General features: G+C 38.3%; 1 protein-coding gene across 1 annotated transcript in view; it reads right to left on the minus strand.

The window, feature by feature from the left end:
• Positions 1-21,309, minus strand: part of HOMER2 (homer scaffold protein 2) — a 44,215-nt gene that overhangs the window by 14,907 nt on the left and 7,999 nt on the right. The window contains exons 2-3 of the mRNA XM_053464375.1: positions 15,957-16,113; positions 5,441-5,572 (exon numbers count right to left, since the gene is read on the minus strand). Coding sequence (XP_053320350.1) covers positions 5,441-5,572; positions 15,957-16,113 — 289 coding nt within the window. The remainder of the gene's footprint in view (positions 1-5,440; positions 5,573-15,956; positions 16,114-21,309) is intronic.

Consider the following 21,309-nt stretch of genomic DNA (forward strand, 5'->3'; position numbering starts at 1 on the left):
GAGATCTCCACGCCGTTCACCTCTTCACATCACCCTTGTTGCAATCAAATCATTCTCATCAAAGCAGCCACTAGCCTTCTATCTCATTTACCTTAACACTTTAGTAGGCTGTCAGCTTACAAGAGAAGCCCCTCATGTCCTTCTGTACCAATGGGTCTTAATGCGTAGTAATGTTATACTTAATTTGGGGTATTCGTAGTGTTAATGTCATTGCTCATTTTGTATTGTTCCTACTGTGATAGCCTCTGCCGAATCGGCTGGTACTCACTAAAGGTAATCCATTTCCTTTGTACCAAACCTGGCTGCTGACCTCATCCCATGCAGTCTTTCCATGGACTTACTTTGGCCCGTCGGGACCGGTGTTCCTCTTGTATCCCATGCCTTGCCAGAAACCCAGTGGCTGTCAAGCACTTCATGAGGAAATGTTAAATTAATGGAAGCAAGCTTTTACTGGTAACTACCCTGTAACCAATTCTGTTATTGCATGAATCCAATGTTATTTTGTCATCTGCATTCACAGACATTGGGTCATGGAGGGTAGAGAACCATAATGTGCGTATGCCTACATGTAAGCATAGTGAACAACCACATACAAACAGATGGCAATTATCATTAGTGCTGCGATGACCATGTGAAATAACACACAAGGAGCTAGTACACAGACGCCAGCCATACAGAGAAGAGTGATGTGTGAGGCTAGGGCTGGGGAGAAGAGCTGACGGCTTATACAGAAGAAGACACATACATCTGGAAAATTCACATGAAAAAAAACACTGGCAGCAAAGGCTAGATTCCTTTATGGCAATTAATGTTAATTCTCCCTGTAATTACCGTAGAATTATGAGCTCTTGTTCAGCCATTCTTTTGAACCAAAGAGGTAAATCATCTGTTCCCCCATTCCTTTCAAAGTGAATAAAATACACTTGAAAGATACATCTCCTTGCTTTTGCTGCAGGCTCATGGGACATCACTAAGGAAGATCTAGATCCACTCCGGAGGTAATGGAGATCATTTTTCATTTAATGCTGTTTGTCTAAGCCTCTATGTGACCTTTATAAATGGACACAACGATACCTTTGCTAACTTCTTTGCTGTCAGTGTTCACCGCTTTCCATATACACCGCTTTATCACTTTCTCATATCAGAGAATGTCTGGGTCTGTTAAAAATAAATACTAGCATCACTCTCCAGATCCTGCTTGGTTAGCGTGTCTTCAAAAATAGAATAAGGCTCCTCAGAAGCCTTCATTACATTGGAGAAGTATAATTTTGTAGATTATATAGATTACTCTCTATTTCCACCTACTGCGCACTACTCGCATGCACCTGTCACACTCCTACCACCCAACCCACTTAGTGATCACCAAACAGTCTACGGCAATCAAATAACCCCCCTGCTCTTATCCTGTGGGGAAAGAAAGTTTAGATTTATTTTCTTGGCCCCACCATAATACAACATAAATACCAACAGAAGCACCAAATCTAATAACGTCCTACCTATTTCTATCGGAACATACGGTTGTCTTTGTCAAATTCATTTTATAATATGATGCATATTTCATGTATTCATGTAATTGCAAGAAATAAGATAAACAAATAATTATACAATTTTCTGAACCAAAAAACAAACAAATAACAATCCCTTGGCTTTGCGTACACGATGAACATTTCTATACTGTAGACGTCAACGTTTCCTTGGCCTCTTGACTTGCCATTACTCATGGTCAATCATCATACAGCATATCCGTTTAATTTCTTCGCTAATGGAAGCAGGTCCAGACAGACGTTCTTTGACTCATCAATTGTGTCTATGACATAACCTTATCATCATCATGCTTTTTTGTTTAGTTTTTTTCTATATATATATATATATATATATATATATATATATATATATATATATATATATATATATATATATATATACACACGCAAGAGGTCACAAACATTTTGTGATATGGTGTTCAAATTTAACCATGTGAGTGCCAAGCAGGTAAGCAACTCCCACAACCAAAAGGATCAGTGGCAGACATTTATCACGAGGACGTGGAGGAATACACCCGCCGCTTACGTCATCAGAGAGAAATCACCGATTGCGGGCAAATATTTTAAGCCACTGCAAAATAGTACATATCACGAAGCTGAATCTCCAAGTCAGATCTAGCGTGACGCTGTTGTCTAATCAATGCATTCTTTTCCACAGACGGAAGTGCGGACATTCAAGTACAAAACAATAAAATTATTTTTAGGCATCCATTGCAATAGGTTTGGTTGTACTTAACCATCATTAGGTTTCCATGATGTAGCGGTTGCCATGGTAAACCAAAAATAACGCAGTGCAGTTGACTTAACCCTTTAGGCTCATTTGATATCTGTAATTAGCATCAATCAAAAAAAATGTAAAAAAAATTACTGTGTCATTTACAGGGGCTTAAGGAAAGCAAAATATTTATACTCACATCATTTAATATATAGCATGCATCACGTTTTACTATTGTCTCATTATAATCAGATGTAAAATAACTGTCTTCCAGGTAATGAGAGTTCCTTTAAACAGCAAAGTATACAAAAGCAGGTTTGTTAGAAAAACCTGGGGGGGAAGCATAGAACTCAAGTGTAATCTAAAGGATACTAAGCGCAGCTGTTAATAGCTCACAAAGCTAATTTAAGAATAAACCTTAATGCCGCCGGCTGCATTCCTATCAGGGAATATGCACGTAAAAGGCACTTATGTATTCAGCTTTAAGTCTGTGGAGACCATTTAAAAATAATACCTTTTTGCAGCTGCAATAATGAGGTCACAACATCTGGAATGTGGGTCAGCGTCTTCTGGAATTTATCAACTATACATAAAAACAGTCAACACTAACCTCCTCCGCTACACAATTATGATATGAGGACAGACACGTAGTGGAGAGGGGAAAATGGGGAAGAAACCCCATAAAACAAAAAAAATCATAACAAATGCAGGATTATCAAAATAATGTTAAAATGCAAAATCTTGCCAATAATCTGGGCATTAAGAGACTGCGTTGATTTTTATTTTTCCCTTAAGACAAAAAAGGTACCCACATTAAAGGGGGGCTGTCACATCTCAAGTAAAACCATATTTTATTCAGAGGCTTAGATGCAATGTAAGGAAGCTTTACATTGTTGAAAAGGTGGTAGATAGATTGAACAGTGTGTGTGTATACGGGCAGAAGTGGTAGTGGCTAATACAGTGAGGGAATTTAAAGCATGATATAGGCAAAAAGACAACCTGAATCTAACACAAGACCAACGAATGATTAAGATCTGAATCGCTACATCAGGAAAAACGGGCAGACTAGATGGGCCGAATGGGTCTTATCTGCCATCAAATTCTATGTTTAGATTCCAGCACTGGAATTTATTTATACCTTTTGCTGTTATTTTCATTACATTTTAATTTATTTAAATGTGTATTTTCCAGTTTTGACATCAATCCCCTCAAGCTTGTCCCCCTTATGTATCGCTATCGTAAGAAACGCTGCATAAATTGTTGGTGCGATATAAATAAAAAATAATAATAATCATACGTCAGGCCTTTTTAATGTATTTATTTCCCATGATCCGTCAGTGACAATTGCATCGGAATCCCGCTGTCAGCCTACGTAGGATGTTGTAACACTATTATCACATATATCTTAGGGCAGGCAGCAATGCAGAATGCAACACAGTATGACTGAAGCACCCACAGAGCACAAAAGAAAACACCAAGGGTCCTTTTTATATTACTTAACTGAAAAAATATATAGTTATATTATAACTACCATCTGGAATATGACAGTAGCCATTTTCTATTGAAACAACCCATCTATGCCTCCTTCGGTGACACAATTTAATTCTCAGCAAAAGATTATTAACGAAGCAACAAGATTACATAATTATTTGATACATTTGGGTAATTATTTCTATTTAACAGTACTGATAATGTTTATTAAACTGCATTTTGTTACAAAGGTGTTACATTCAGCAGAGTAGGTGGGACAGCACCTTTAAATGCAGCAGAGTAGACAGGGCCTTTAAACTTCAAAACAGTGAATTATTTAATTCTTTCACGAAGAACGTTGGACTTTGCAATTTAAATGTGTATCAAATAAACGTTAAAGAGCAAATCTGTATCATTCTAAGTGAATGAACATTCCGAGACGTAATATTGTAATTCCGTATCCTCACAGCTTTACACAAGTGTTACAGAATTGCTCAGGGTGCTTTCATTCTGCTTCCGCAGCGAGTAATTTGGGGAAATTTTAATAAGCCGCACTTAATAGCAGAGGAGAGTTGTAATGAGTGTCAAAATGTCAGCTTGTTACCGGGACACATTTCACGTTGGAATCAATTAAATCCCCCAGCTGAGATTAACCTCTGACCTTGCAGCATATGTATCATCTAGATGTATATGGCCAGAGTGTTTAAAGCCATCAGATGTAACATTAACCTAAAAGGCAGGTTTAATTTGCACTCAACATATAAACAGCAGCCTGATTGCACAATTGACCATCAAATAGTCGTCATCATCATCAATTATTGATATATCCAACGTGAAGATTTAAAGGTAAAACAACAAATTAAATCTAGTCTGCAAGTTTCTGGACTCCTGCCCCCTCCTCGGGTTTTAGACTCTTAAAAAGAATGCAATATTTTTCACAGCAAAGAAAAGGAAATACAAGAAAAGGAAAACCACGGAATTAATTGATGCAGTAAAACACAACGTGCACACCTAGCTTCTGACTATTTCACGCAGTCATTTTCTAATGAATGTAGGAGGCAGCGTGTATGTGATGTTCTGTCAAGCAGGAGGTTGTCATGGGAATTACTCGTGGAGGTGTCACTTCAAGCTGCCGACGTCACACTGTTATTCACCGCACTATTTTAAGTGTAGTGCTTTCTGTACCATTTTCACCGTTTGGATCGTTAACCAATACATTTGTCGTATGTTAATATGCATATTTCCAAATCAGACAACTCGTTTACCAGGGCATTCAATTAGGAGTCATTTGTACCTTTAGTTTATGAAGTTTTTTGTGTTCCAATACATTAACATGAGTGGTTAAAATGCAGGATCAATGCTACAAAGAGAGATTCTGGCAGGGCAAGATAAAATCGATAATGATTGCTGAGAATTCAAGACTTTGTTCACATTTTCAGCCATATTTAAAACAAAGAAAAACACGAAAAAAATACTTTAAGACATTGAGGGGTTTATAATGTGATCTGTTAAGAGTGAACCTGCAGTTCTATAGGAAGTAGAGTTACTTCAGACTTGTGTCAGAGAGCTTAATGCCATCCACCAGGTGTTTTGACCAAGCATCTATATTACCCCAAGTTACTAAGTCTTACTGGATATTAATCATACACATATGCTGGAGGTTCATAAAGAAAGAGTGTGGGAATAACATTAAAAAAAAAAAACATCTTACCTTGGACAGCTGCTGCTCAGAGCCAAATCCCAAACCAAACACTGTATTGGCTCGACTGTCTGCCCACTGGCCAAACTTCTGGGAGGTCTTTGTAAAAGTCATATTCGGTGTTATTGTGCTGTTAATTATTACCTAAAATAGATACATGAGAAAGGTTGAGGTGAATTTTGTGGGTATATTGTAAAGTATAAAGATACAGGATAACCCGGCCGGTTAACACAGGCGGTATGTTGAGTATGGGTTTAGTTTAGATCTTAAAGGCCTCTGAAATATTTAGCGAGTCTATTTTCCTCATCACAATGCCTGATAAGTGACACAGCGAGGAGGGTTTTGAGGAAAATGTAAATAATCCATGAATTCTCAAGGTTCTATATGGGCCGTCACTATGAAGAATATTCATTGCTTTAGGTAACACCTATTTATCTAACAATGTTGGTTATGGAAATTGGCAATTTTGTATATTGTTAAATTTACTGTTATTAACCCCTTAAGGACAATGGGCGGTCCCTAAACCCATGGAAAACAATGCATTTTGAGCCCGTACATGTACGGGCATTGTCATTAAGGGGTTAATGTAAGAGAATGTAACGCAACAACCCAAAGACCATGAGCAGTCAGGGTTGAAGTCACAGTGAAGTCACGGTGAAATACAGCCTTCACGTCCCTTAGACTAGGATCCTTTAGATGCTCATTCTAATACTCTTATTTCACCTTCATCTCTTGCCTCTCCTTGATTTTAAAACCACTGGCACACAGCCCAATACCACTTTTGGCAATCAATATGCAAAGAAGAAACCTTATGGGAAAACATGCATTGGGCTAAATTGCGCTTTGTGCTTCCCTCAAATAGGGGCAAGGGCATTATTTAAACGATTATTTATTTATATATATAGCTCCACCAGAATCTACAGTGGTGTACAATGGGTTAAAGTTTTTTTCTGTGAATGGTTTTAGCATTTAACTAGGAATTAAGTTTCTAATAATTTAATACTAAAAACTCTTTTTGAGGTAATTAATAAAGTATTACAATGTAAAATAGATCCATCCCCTCAAACATTTCTATTCCATATGGGTCTTAGCAAGTTACACAAACACAAAAAAAACTTACTAATCCAATTATTTTTAGCCTGTAAATTAGCCATTGCTGGGAACTGGAAAAAAACAGGTAGAATACCCTGGGAAGAGATCTTTACACAAATTCAGTTACAGTGCAAGATGGAAGAGGGATACTATATAAGTATTGGTAGAAAGTTGGCTTACATAAATATATGGTCTCCATGGATTTCCTTTGTACACTCCTAAATAAAAGTAATTAAATATATATTTAAAAAAAAAATGATACCAAAATGTTCATTTACTATGTGTTTGATGAATGCTGGATGTTTAGTTACCTGGTTACTATATAATTAGATATTTAATATCTGTTATAGATAACTAAGTAAGATATAAGGGTAATTTAAATGGATAGGAACTATTAGAAACACCAGTATCAAAACACTAAATATATTGAATATTATGTATGCTATATATGTGTATGTATGTTTTAAGTTTAAGTATAAAGAGGCATAATACATTTTACTTTGATACTAATATATATCGTACTGGACCGAATATAGGCCGCACTTTTTCCCCCCACTTTAAGTCTTTAAAGTGGGGGTGCGGCCTATATTCGGGGTCTAGCGCCCGACTGCATGTCCCGGGCGCCAGGCAGGCAGCGGGGTTAGGATACAGATCCCCCGCAGCGGTACAGGGGACCTGCATCCTACTGTCTGATACGCTCAGACAGCCTCCCCTGCCGGCACTTTCCACGGGGGGAGTACCGGCATGGGAGGTTGTCTAAGCGCATCGCCGCTGCCGGCGAACATCCGCACGATGCATTTTAACCTCCCCGACTTACCAGAGCAGACTCCCGGGTGTCTTGCAGGGGCGGCGGAAGACATCTACGCAATACGAGTATACAACTTCCGGTGCCGGCACTTCCACTGAGTGCCGGCACTGGGAGTTGTATACACGATGTGCATAGATGTCCCCCTCTGGCCCTGTAAGACACCCGGTTGTCTACTCTGGTAAGTCGGGGGGGGGGGCAGAGTGGCAGCATATCTCGGGGGGGGGGAGGACAGAGTGGCAGCATATCTCGGGGGGGGGGGAGAGGACAGAGTGGCAGCATATCTCGGGGGGGAGAGGACAGAGTGGCAGCATGTTTTTTGGTGCTTTTTTAAAGAAAAAAACTTTTTCTTTAAAAAAGCACCAAACTTTTAGGGTGCGGCCTATATACGGGGGCGGCCTATATCCGAGCCAATACGGTAATATTACTTTGAATAAGTCCGTTCCAGGCTAGGAACACACTCTTGAATGAAGAAATATTATAAATATAAGATGCGAACTATATGTATTATGCGTTATTCAGTTTTTACTAATATATATATATATATATATATATATATATATATATATATATATATATGTATGTATTTACAAATGTATTAATGTATTTGTATGTTTATATTAAAATAAAAAATAAAGTTTCTAATAATTTGTTGTGTTATAAATGTGTTGAATCTAGTGGAACAGCACCTTTAAATAAATTACCCAAGGGCCTATCATGGGAACACAGCCATTACTTTGAATTCAGTATACTTTTGGCAAATAAATTTTGTTTTTACATCTCCAAGTAAATGGAGTAGATTAACCTTTTTGATGGCAGCTATGTAAAAGGTCATTTCTATTAAAATATTTTCCATCTAAACATTGCATTATAATGGGTTCCATAAATAAATCTTGAAAAAAAATATTATTCTAAATAGAAGTCAGGAAACAAATATTGCAAATGTACAACTTTAGATTGTAATGCATTGTGACAAGAGTCTTACGCAAATTATCTCTTGAAGGAAAGGATTCATTCACCCTGCTTGTGCTTTCCTGTACAGCTATGTTTCCGCTTGCTTCTTGTATTGGATACTAATTTATTTGTTCACGTTGCTTCAACTGGGTAAATATCTCTGTCTTCATAAATAAAGCTGAATTCTAGTTGAGCCTCTCCAGTAGGACTATGGCTTTGAGTTGTATTGGGAGAATGAATGTCACATCAAATATTCCTGGCCAAACTACTGGTTCAGTTGGTCCCCAAGTATCAGTGCTGGAAATAATGACAATGACTAGGAAACTATATACAGTATGTATGTGTTTATTAGAATCATATGCACACCTTAATCTGTATGGCACAGGTTTAACAAATTGTACAAACAGAATTTATTTACAAGATTAAACCCCCCCAATGTTTTTTTTTTCAAAAAGCCATTGCCTTTATCAGCAGTATATTTATGTTTTTGTGCTGCCTCATCAAGCTCAAGTGTCCCATTTGACCCACGTTTACCCTTTTCCTTCCCAATTGTCATTCCAGCACTCCACTTTAGGTTGTATGGCAACAGGAATGAAACGGTTGCACAACAGACCTGCCTATGAATGGCTAGAGAGCAGTAGGGAGCCTGATCACCAAACACAGATATCTGCCACCAGTAAAGCAGTAAGAGGCTCCAATCATCTGCTACCCTGGACCTAGCTGCACCATTATATCCCACTGGCTCGCGTGACAAATACTTTGAGGAGTCCTGACTCACCAGTCAAAATGTCCATCTGACTTTATCTTTCTTGCCAGACTACCTAAGCCAGACTCTGTAAAACCCTATCTTACTCCTAATAGCGGTCTGCAGTTGGGCAGGAGAAGCCTCTAAGCAATCTCCTCTTTTTGTCCTCAACATGGAATCTTCCTCAACAGTCTCCAATTCTGTGCCATTAGGGATTCCAACGACACCTCCAGGTTAGACCTGAGAACCCTGGCATCAATGTTAAATCAGTCTTCCAAACTAAAGCGGGTTGAGCACTGGCCCACTCTGCTCAAGATTATTAAATGCTGACAAAGTCATTTTGAAAGGAAGAAGAGATAAGCCATTTGTTCACCACGTTGCCCCAAAGGCATATCCAACATCAACACATTAGAGTAATACGAACACGCCCTTTAAATTACACAAAAACGGTTAGGTATCCACCCAATACCTTCTGCAAGTTTTAACAGATCCAGCAACCAAGACACAATCCTTAAAACAATTAAAACAATCTAAACGTAAACAGCAGCTTTTTGCAGTGGTTGCAGAATACTCCTTGGTGTGTCAGGAAATCACATGGGTGCTACTGACAATCTTGTTTTGAGTTGCCTTTAAAGTGGGTTAATCTGGTTTCACTTGGGCTCCCACGTGTGAAATGTCAAGATGTAAACTGTACCAAATTATAACCCAAGAAGAAAAACAATGTTAAAAACGGTAATATATGTTTCTGGCCTAAAACACCCAGCAGTTTGTTATCAGCCTTTTATTTCCAGAACGGCTTTCTTATTACATGAGGACCACCAAGTCCACTAAGTCTCCGCATTGCATGTGTTAATCCAAAAAAGGGTTCTAAAAAAAGTTAAATAAATAAAAAAAGATAACAAGGGTAAAATTATAGACCTGTAATTTAACATCAGTAGTGGATAAACTATTTGATGTGGTGTTCCAGGATTGAATACTATAAAAGACTTTATAGAAATAAAAAAAATCTATGTGTTTGTTAATCAACACAGTTTACCAAGAACAGGTCCTGCCAGACAAACATCTTGGGTTTCTACTACAACGTAAGGATACATTTAGATCTAGGCGGGGCAGTAGATATAATCTATTTAGATGTTGATAGGGCATTTTACGCGGTGCCTTGGGGGCTTCAAATGTAAGGGACTAGGCCCACAAAGACAGTTTATGTACTTGGATTGAAAACTAGCTGAAATATGGAGCAAGGTTTCTTCCATTTTTCTTTATCTCTCCTCCTCACCCACATCATTCCCCTTTCTCTCGCTGCTTTTCATTCTTTTACTAAGATTTTGTGGCGGCGGGGGAGCAGCAAGGTCTGTTCCTACAGACCTCATTACAGGGCTCCCGGCTTCAGTGCCGAGCGCTGGGATATGATGTCATATCCTGTCGCTCAGCATCAATCACTGTCCGGGAGCGCTGATCAGACCTTGTGTCTGTACAGACGTTTAAACAGCAACTAGATGAATACTTGCAAAAACATGATATTCAGGTATATAATTTTTAAAATTATGGTGAAACAGCTTATTGATCCAAGAAGAGATCTGTCTGCCATTCTGGGGTCAAGAAGGATTTTTTTCCTAGTTTGTTGCAAAATTGGAAAGATTTTTTTTTGCCTTCTTTTGGATGAACAGCAATTAACAGATGTGGGAAAGGCTGAACTTGATGGACGCATGTCTTTTTTCAGCCTATATAACTATAACTGCACAGGGGCCTAGGTTTTGCATATGTTACACCAATAAAACTAAACAAATATTTACATAACATTATGGACCGCCTGCCTAATATTTTGTAGCCCCCCCCTTTTGCCGCCAACACAGCCCTAACCCGTCGAGGCATGGACTCCACTAAACCTCTGAAGGTGACCTGTGGTATCTGGCACAAAGACGTTAGCAGCAGATGCTTTCAATCCCATAAAATGAGAGGTGGGGCGTCCATTGATGCTTACCTGGAGAACACATGGCACGAGGATGCAACGCACACCCAGCAACCCACGTGACGTATAAGAAAATGTGATTCATCAGACCAGGCCACCTTCTTCCATTGCTCCGTGGTCCAGTTCTTATGCTCACATGCCCATTTCAGTTGATGTCACGGCTCATCGATATAGTATATAATATATATACACACTTTTCATGTAGCACAATAACAAATCTGTTTTGTGTTTTCATTTAATTGGGTAACAGACATCACACTATATTTAGCTTGGAAGTCTCTTATTTTCCCATTATGTATTGCACACAGGAGCCAAAAAAAAGCAATAATTTAATAATGTGGCCTAATTTCACTTGGTATCATTGCATTAAAATAGAATTCTGAAATCATTAAATTTGAGTGATATCTCTATGCAGATATAAAATCATTAATGTTTTCAATCTTAGATCTCTGCTGGAGATGGTGATAATTATTTCATAACATCACTACCACTGCAAACATACTTCTTAACTTCATATATCTGCACAGGGATTAATATACCCATTTATTTGCTTTAAAAAAACATATCGATTTTAAAGAGGCATGTATAGTTTATTTTCCATATCTTTTCATTGTGGAGCCTAGGACAACACAATGTTTCAGACTCACTATTTAACTGGCATCAGGGGTTTACTTATTTTCTACAATTTTAAATGGCCATAATTAAAAGAACCAAGCATTCTGGATGTCTAGTAGAGAGGGACATCAGGGGAGGAACATCAGGGGAGGAACATCAGGGGAGGAACATCAGGGGAGGGACATCAGGGGAGGGACATCAGGGGAGGGACATCAGGGGAGGGACATCAGGGGAGGAACACGGGACAGAGGGGCTTGAGTGCTCTCCTAATGGCAGAATGAACTTCCAACTAGTAATGTGGCTCAAGACGATCTGCCAAGTTAAAAATAATTAACATTGTGGAGAGTTGAACAAGGTTTTTATTCCACTATTCATCATTATGTTGGACCTAATCAGAAACGCTACTTTAAACAAACAAACAAAAAGCGGATTTCTCGTTTCACCAATCCTTTACCTGCTTGAGTTCTGCGTCACAGTAAACACTCAATCAGTATCTATGGAATAACTTCTTACATAATGCCCAGCAGGGGATGACTGAAATGAAAACTCTCACGCACATCACACTTTGCTCCATGTCACCTTAGACACTGTGTGGAGTTATTGGATTGTGAGCAATGACCCAGCACCTATGAAGAGAGGCTATATGGAGGTCGGTGGAAGATGAGACATTTACCAAAAACGTGTAGATTCCTACAAGAAGCCTGGCTGACATCCAAACACGAAGGAACAAATACACAATATACCATATTAAAGCATTCCACCCAACATTTCACATCGCTAAAGATGGATGCTTTTGATGTAGCGTTTGAAGTTAGAGGCGTGGCTGGGGGACTTTAAAAAACAAAGTTATGCGACTGTGACCTATGAAAAGGAACATGTGTGGCATTTGTATGACATTATAAGAAGAAGAATATAATTTATATGTTCACTTCTGCTGTTTAAATACAAATTATTGTGACTCTTGTAATACACTCATAACAACCAGACATTTTTAACTCCCTTAAAAGGAGGCACGTCAAAGGAAAAATTAGGGACAAAGGGGTTTGAATCTTAAAGAAGGACTGTCCCTCTTAAAAAGGGACAGTTGGAAAGTATGCTAAACCACACATGGACATGAAACCACCACCTGTGTGATCAGTATGTATTAATAAACTGTGCCTGATGAGAGTGCAGAGGGTGCTCCAGGAAGAATCGCCGAGTGCCATCTGCCCTTAAATGTCAACAGGTTAAACATATGTGAAAACCTGTAAATATATTGGTTCCCCGTTACTATTTTTACAATAGCCCATGGAATGCTAAATAGACTTCCTTTCATGTTTTGCTGCAGAGACAGTGGTATAACTACAGGGGTCACAGCTGTTATCAGAATCCAGGGCTCAAGTGTCTTAAGATTGTAGACCCCCAACTTCCCAGTAGAACAGGGAGCAGTTAAATCTTGTAATAGTCTTTTATATCTATTATATTTATATAGAATTTTTATCCAACTAAATATTTCGCTTGCTAGTCTACAAGCAGCGGAATAAAGACCATAGATAGATGTAACGATTTGGCGCACAGAACCAAGACACCACAATAATACCTGACTGTAATATGACAGCTAGAGGGTATTGTGTACATGTCATTATGAACTCTGTATGAGTCATGACTCATTTCTGAAATGTGCAAATCCCATCTCTCACGAAATGCTTGAAGCCAGGCACATAATAAGGATTTAGTTAGCCTTAGTGATGTAACATTGGGGGGAAATGACACCGGAATACTACACCTACTCTAGCCACCAACAGATCACTTTACCTATTCTGGCACATTGACGCACAGTTGATTCACTCATCAGCGTGATGAGGAAAAACAGCTTAATGTAATTCACTAGGCGTTTATTATACAAATGTATATTTTACCTCTTCCAAAATTAAATTAATTTTACCCAATATGAGGCAACATTTAGCTATCATATGTATTAAAGTGGGTATGATGGCTGGAGTATCATTTTAAAACAAGGCACGATGTATAGCATGAGTAATGAAATGAAGAGGTGATGGTTCAGACTCCTTTAGGATTACAGAATATTTAATATTAAAAAAATATTGATTTACAAATGTTGTACTATTACAGATAATGCCCTGTCTGAACCAAGCTAACAAATAGGTGATGTAAGATAAGGGCCAGTAACATAACCATGATGGATTCACTTGCACTCAATATATTGAGATTGAATGCATGTTATATCAACTAACAACAGTATTGTCAGATGGCGTGAACAAAACAGCTGAATATTTTGGTGTTTAGGTGGTAGACCTAACACTTATTCTGAGTTTCTAAGCTGATCGTTAATAACACATATGCTTTGAATGCCAAGGCCTCAAAGAGGACTACACCCAAGAGCATGGATGAACCTATGGCCTATTTTGGAATTGTTATGGGTTCTAAAACACTTTTTGTGTAATATTTTTTTAATCTATCCATTTCTTTGAAAGTAGAGAACTTTTTTAATGTGCAAACAAAAAGAATTAGTAGCGGTTCTGGTACTTTAGACCACCAAAGGTCTCTCCTCTAAACAAAGGACATAATAGAAAAATGAAAGATCTCAGATATTTAGAACTGAATGGATTATTATTATCCTTTCAGTCATAACATCTCATGTCTAAAATCTAACAGTATTATTTTAGGTTACAGCTGCAGTCTGAAATGCCACCTACGCATTGGAAATGATTATTTTTCATTTAAGCATCTAAAAACCTACACATTTTAATGGCATCGTACAGCAGGGTTTTTTTATTAACATATCACCAAGTGTGAGTCAAGTATCAGATGGGTTTTGGCTATTAAAAAATTAATATCTTTAAAACCAACAAAAAGTTTTTGAGAATGTTCTCATTTTAACCAAAACAAGTCATAGCACCAAGAAGAGTATAGTAGGGAAGACCCCGGACTATCAGGCATAGGCATTAAACTTAGTATTTTTGCAGAAAGGGGCCAAACCTGATCCTGGCAGTATTAATGAACGTATCTGATTAACATGCCACAAAACAAGTAACAATAGTTATTAGAATGTAACATGCTAGGAATAATGCTGAATACTTATTAATGTTTACAGCCCTCAAAGACTGGAGTTGAACAGAACTAATTTTGTTAATTTCATACACCTACTAATCATCCTAGACCTGGCGGGACTGTCCTTATTTGGGCCCCATGTACCACTATATTGGGTAAATATTAGACTTATGCATTCATATTTGGCGAACATGAAAACGGACAAGAAGGGAGCGGAAATTCGGCAGGAGTTAAGGACCTTTAACATCTGATGGTTGAACTTGGCCTGGGGAGACCATGGTCTCCTCGCTCCAAGAGTTAGAGGTCCGTATTGGTCGTTCGTATGGATCTCACCCGGCAGATAACACAAAACATATGTACACCCAGATCAAAACATCTTCCTATGTATCATCTGTGAAGCCACTAAGTGGAAAGATTGAGATAGGGTTCGTGGCCATTACTGTGTAGGATTTCCTGTTATCACGCACATTATTCATGCTGCAAATGGGGAATTTGATAGATGCTCAAAAAGTCTTTGAAATAATAAACAGAAAGTCGATAATGAAGACAATATTTTCCAGTGTTTGGCTATGAACAGTGTTTGTCTGTCTTAAAAGGACAGCTAAGCAGCTGCCTTCCGACATCACCGGTTCATCCAGTGAACCTGTTCAGACAAGAGCATGTCGTCTCCGCATGAATGTCCGTTACTCATGATATTAAAGATGAGGAATATAGCCTTTTCTTATAAAATAAGAAAACCAGCCATGGCAGAGCTCCTGTAAATTACTTTTGTACATCAATAAAACTAGAAACAATACATCTGTACACTAAGGGTGATGTTCTTTGCCATGTTAAGAAAACATATCTTAGCATATCTGTCATCATATTCGTTCTTCTAAGCTTATTCACAAAAGGCACATCTTGTGTACTTAATTTCAATGGTGATTTGCCGTGACAAGAAAGTAAAAAGTTATATTTCTAAATCAATGCATTTTTGAGGAAGCAGTGTGATTTTCAAGGTTTTTTGTTGTTGTCATTGATGTCCTTTATTTTGTCAATACTAAGATTTTTATGTACATATTTATATAATTATGTCATGCATATTATAATTTGACAGTAAACATTTACACATATTTCTTTTACCAGAAATTTGAGGTAGGTCATAATATAGTGGGTTTTAAGCGTGTTTAAATATTTAATATTTTGGCGGAATTCATGGGGCAGCGAGATGTTGAGACCCCAACCCTCGTTTTCGTGAATTTGTTCTACTTTTTGTAGGTATTTGTTTTACTTTTTCCTCCAATCTATGGCTACTGACCTTGGTTCCATCCACACTGATAATCCGATAGCTGTTCCTTGTGCTGTCGTAGAAGTAGGAGACAGTTACCGCCTGTTTACTGGCAGGGACCCAGTTCTTCTTAGTGCTGGGATCAATCTGGAAGACATGTGCCCTTGTGGTAAAGATGGGTTGCTCCCTGTTTAAAAGAAAGAAAAAAATAAAAGTTATATTCATTGTTACCACTTTCCAGCTGAGACCATTCATCGAGGGCTTAACTACAAAAGGAGAGTCCCTTCTGCGTATCGGAGAAGGACAAGCTGATGAACTTTCTGATGCCAGGCGTTATTTTGTCATTACAACCAATTTTAATGAAAAGAACACTTTTCAGTACAGTAGACGTCAGAGACAGTCAAAGGCTTCTCGCAGTGTAATGATAATATATCTGAAGTTCTAAAATCAGGTATTAAAAAAACAACTAATACAGTAAAATATTTATAGCAGAAGTACGTGAAATGTATACTACAGTAAGGATGACTGCATTAATGTTCTTTTTATATCTAAGTGCTTTAAATATATTTTTTTTAGTTTAGTAGCTATTGAAAAAGAAAATACAAAAATCACAGAAAACTCAACAGTAGCATTCCCTGCCAGACTGAAAACCAGAAACACTGTGAACATCGATTGGATGTTTTTCCCGCAGTTTTGTATGCTTTCTTATAGATGGCCAAATCAATACATTACTACGCCAATTATTTTCTTTCATCGTCTGAAAAAGCGCCACTTAGTTATTGGCTGGTCGATCTGTAATTTTTTTTTGTATTAGAAGTTAGTGAAGAGATTTACAGCTATTAGATAGAGTAGTAAAAAACCCAAAGTATACAAAAAATATTTTTTTTTTTAACCAACATTTCTGTCGAGGGCCACTATTTATTCATAGCGCAGGATTAGAGTTGTAACTAAGGGGCAATGCTTTACTTTGTTACCTATTGATACAAGTTAGTAAGATATTTAACTAATTTAAAAACATATCGCAATGTACCCACATCCGATAAATATTAAACAGCAGCAATAGGAGAAGAATGAGGGACAAATGGATTAGGATTAGAAGGGAGTTATGTCACAGGAATATTACTTAAATGCCTTTAAGTGAAGCAAACAATCTGAGAACGTTCTAAAGCAGGACCGGTCAATACTGAGGACGTCTCAAAAGACAGATCCTGAAGAATTGAGGTGGTGGGTTACCCCCATTAGGGGCATGCTTAGCTATAGCTAGAAAAGGAGTGTGTGTTTGCCTTCATGTGGATGGGTTGATGGCCCTGCATCATGACAGAGCCAGAACTGAAGTACGGACTTGTAGAGATTGTGACAACTCAGGCTTAGGTCTTGCGTTTGATGCTTTGTCTTCTTATGAACCCAGGAAGTAGCAGTAATAATAATAATAAGGTAAATGAGACAGACAGTTGTGTCTCTTATGTCCATTTTTATCTCCACTGTATGGCTTAATGGTCATGCGTTTGATTGCATCAAGTGACTTTTTGTGGGAAGTACCGCCATATTGTGAAAGAGCAGCTACAGATCCCACCATGAGCATTTACATTTAACTGGAGCCGATCCGTAGAGGTTTTTTGAGGCTAGAAAAAAAGGAGTGCAACAGCAAAAGAGTTAATCTACAAATGGAAGATTTCCATTAGTTGGAATTACGGCAACCTAATAAGAAATATGCTAAAATGAAATGATGTTTACACTTAAATGACTATAGCAGTCAGCATTTTAAGCTTGGCTTTGCTATCTGGTGCTATTATTGGTTTCGACTTTGTGGCATTAAGTTCCTCAGTCGTCCTGCTAGGGCAAACAGAATGAAAATCCACATGATGCTAGAAGAATTTGACACTTCAGAACATCAGCATTTTTTCTTTAAGCAGAAAGATATTTTACACGGCAAGTCTGTATTCACCTTCTCCGGATATGCAGTTGTTGCAGTTTTATTGTCCTCCATCATGGTTTATTAAATATCAAACTGGCCGAGAACAAATTAATACAATCTCTACAATCAAAAGGTCATTTTCCTTGGCATTGTTTTAAGTGAAATGATACCTAGACCAGAATGTGGCCATTTGCTCATTAAAAGGCTCTGCTAAGCAGCCAATGGCCCTCTTATCCAGCAGCTTCATCTCCAACATTAACAAGACCTTTGCCTAAAATGTGTTTTTTTTTTGTTTCAATTATGCAGGTTAAAGATACAAACTTTCTATTTGCAGGATTATTCCTTCCCACTTACTTATCTCTGCCCAACTGTTGTAAAAAGTTGGAAAGGGAATCTTCATAAGGTTGAGCGAGCAGAAGAGAAAGTACAGGGAATTGATTAGGTAATGCCGCTATCAGGGCCTTGTTCTTTGGTAATGCCCCCCAAGTGTTGTTCCAAAGCAAAAAAAGAAAAAAAAGGCCCCCCGAGTTTCGTCTGAGCTGAATAAACGGGAAACAAAATTTGCTGCCTGAAAGCTAGCATGGCGAAAATGAAACTTTTGGCTGAAGTGATTTTGCTCGGAGTGCATCTACTAACTACTACAAGGCATAGGTGAAATGTCACCCCGTTTAACCCCTTAATGACAAAGCCTGTACATGTACGGGCTCAAAATGCATTGTTTTCAATGGGTTTAGGGACCGCCCATTGTCGTTAAGGGGTTAAACAATATATTGTCGTTTTTTCCCCAAAGACAGGTGCACTTTAAGTAGGATGGTATTTAGTCCTTTAAGGATAAAAAAACAAAACAGACATAATATACGGACATTCCCATATAGATGAGGCTGGGTTACATTCAAGCAGTTCTTAAACTAAAATAACCATGATATTCAGCTGCCTTCTTTAAACAGATAGAGGGCCAACCTTGATATAAGACCAGGTGTCCTGGTAGCATCACCGCCCAATTATTAGCTTGCTTAGTGTTATTCTTTATGACAAAAATTGGTGGTGTAAAGGGATGCTGCCTGATGGACCTGGCTTTAATTATCAAAATTACAAGGCATTAGACTTCAATGACAACATTGCTTCACACATTATTCTCCATCTTACATGAAATGAGCTGGCGTGAATACATTTTTAACACACAGTATCTTAAATCTATTATCGCTTTCTTAAAAAAAAAAAAAAAAATGGCTTCTGAACATTACTGTCTGTGATCTAGGAGAAACACATCACAGTGACGAGCCCATTATGGTTAGTCTCATTACAGCACATTAGTTCTTCTTTGGTTCCCTTTTCAATCACTGCAGGTGTATCAGATTCATACAATAAGACAAAATGGGCTAAATGAAGCATGACAGCAGCAAACACAGAACGCGGGAATCTTGCTAGATCTCAGAGTAATATTCAATAGAACAGAAGGGTCATGAACCGGTCCGGTACTTTGAGGTAAAAAGTTGTTGCCATTGTAGCCAATCCAGGAGTGCATGTTCAGGACGCGATACACTTAGTTTCAATGGGAGCTGTTTGCTGCCACTGATTGGCTGCTTCAAGCAGCCAATCAGTGGCAAGAATCATCAGATAACAGATGAGGCAGGAAATGTGTCTTCTAACACAGGTGAGTAAGATTTTATTTTTATAATAATGCATTTTAAAGTACTCAAATAGAATGGGAATTGAATGTTAAAACAAATTATTATAAATTCAGTACTGAGTCATTACATAGAGGAACCTGTTCTCATTTAATTGCATGTATAATACTTTTGCATAGAGTGTGGAACGCGTTAGGGGGGTCATGGAGTTTATCCTATTCATAGGATGTGACAGCTACGAGCACTTAAAGCTCTGATCAAGTGTGGGCTAGAATTTATAAGCTCATTACGCAGAGCCCTCCTTATCTCTTGTTTCTGTACGCCATATACTATTTGGCACGTCCTGTTTACCCATTGTACAGCGCCGCAGAAATAAAGATCATACTTGTCAAGGCTGTGCAACCTGTGGCAGTCTGCGAAGAGTAGTGTGTTTGTAGAAGTCTCTACTGACTGCGCATCAGGGGAGCTTAACTTAGTAACAAATGCAAAGACTGAAGTTATAGAACCCTGATTTAAAAAGCAATCACCACTTGATGTTTTTAGTACTGCGTTATAAGTATTTTCTAGCTGATCTCATGGTGTGTCATCTCACTTGAAGCTGATTGCACAGACAAAATAAAGTGGATTATTTAACGAAAAATATGAATTTTAATAAAAGCACACCATTTCAGATTGTGTCTCTTTTTAGTCCAGATTTACATTTGCAATGAATCTGAATAGTAAACAGTAAGAAGGAAAAAAAAAAAGGGAGGGAGGGAGAGATAAGCAAAGCTAAACAGGGTACAAACGTTTCATTAAATGTTTCGGGGATTCAGCACCTTCTTCAATGGGCCTCCTCTGTAACCCTAACGAATGGAGTGCTTCAATGTGAATCCATGCAGTTCCACCAGTACATAATGTGTTACTGATATAATACAATGGAATATAAGGGATTCAAGAGATGTCTAGTTTTACATTTATGGTTTGCATCCGTGCATAGACACCAGACTACTCAGAATCAACGCGGTAAGTCCACAAAACAGTATCCCGCAAATTAATACAGCAATGAGTTACTAGTTAGTCTAGACTTTCAGGTTTTCCACAAAATTTATAACACATCTCATACTTTCATACATTGCAATTCTTCAGATTTCACCCACAGGCTCCAGAAATCAAAGACGATTACTGAGCCTCGAGGTGACTGCGTTTAATGGGGTAGCAGCGTTTGACAAACCCACTCCCAAGGGCGGACTGGGGACAGAAAAGTGGCTGTCAATTATGTACGTGGGGCAGATAGCTGGAAAAGATAGAGAGAGTGCGCTGTGTTTTTATGCATATCCAGTCACTGCTCACATACTGTACCACCTAATCTGCCTCTTGAGCAACAGATCAAGTGGAGCAATGTTGGCCAGCGGCCCACTGAGAGCTTGCCCAATGTATCAGATGGCCAGTCTGGGCCTGCCTACTCCTGACCCTAGGTTATGCCTACTCATTGCCCCTTTCAATTCTAATTGGGGCTAGCTCTATCCCTATACATGGCTAGCCTTGCCACCCCCCAACGTATCACGGCCATATGTCTTCAGGAGAGGGAAAACTGCTCTGGGGAAGCCCTAGAAAGTTCACAGGTATGCTTCTCTTACTGAAGGGCAGGAAGGAGCCCTGTATCTTTCCATCTATAGTACTCAACAAGGTATTCATAGAAAATACAAGCGGTACTTTCTGGCTCTCCTTAATTAGCACAGTAATAGTTATAGTATGGGGTAAAATGAAATAGTTACTTTTAATAAATTACTTAAATCACTGGATGAAACTTAACTTTAGAACCAAAAAACAAAAACAAAAAAGCTGTTTTGATTTTTTT

This window comes from Spea bombifrons, chromosome 4, assembly GCF_027358695.1.
Source record: "Spea bombifrons isolate aSpeBom1 chromosome 4, aSpeBom1.2.pri, whole genome shotgun sequence".
Lineage (NCBI taxonomy): Eukaryota > Metazoa > Chordata > Amphibia > Anura > Pelobatidae > Spea > Spea bombifrons.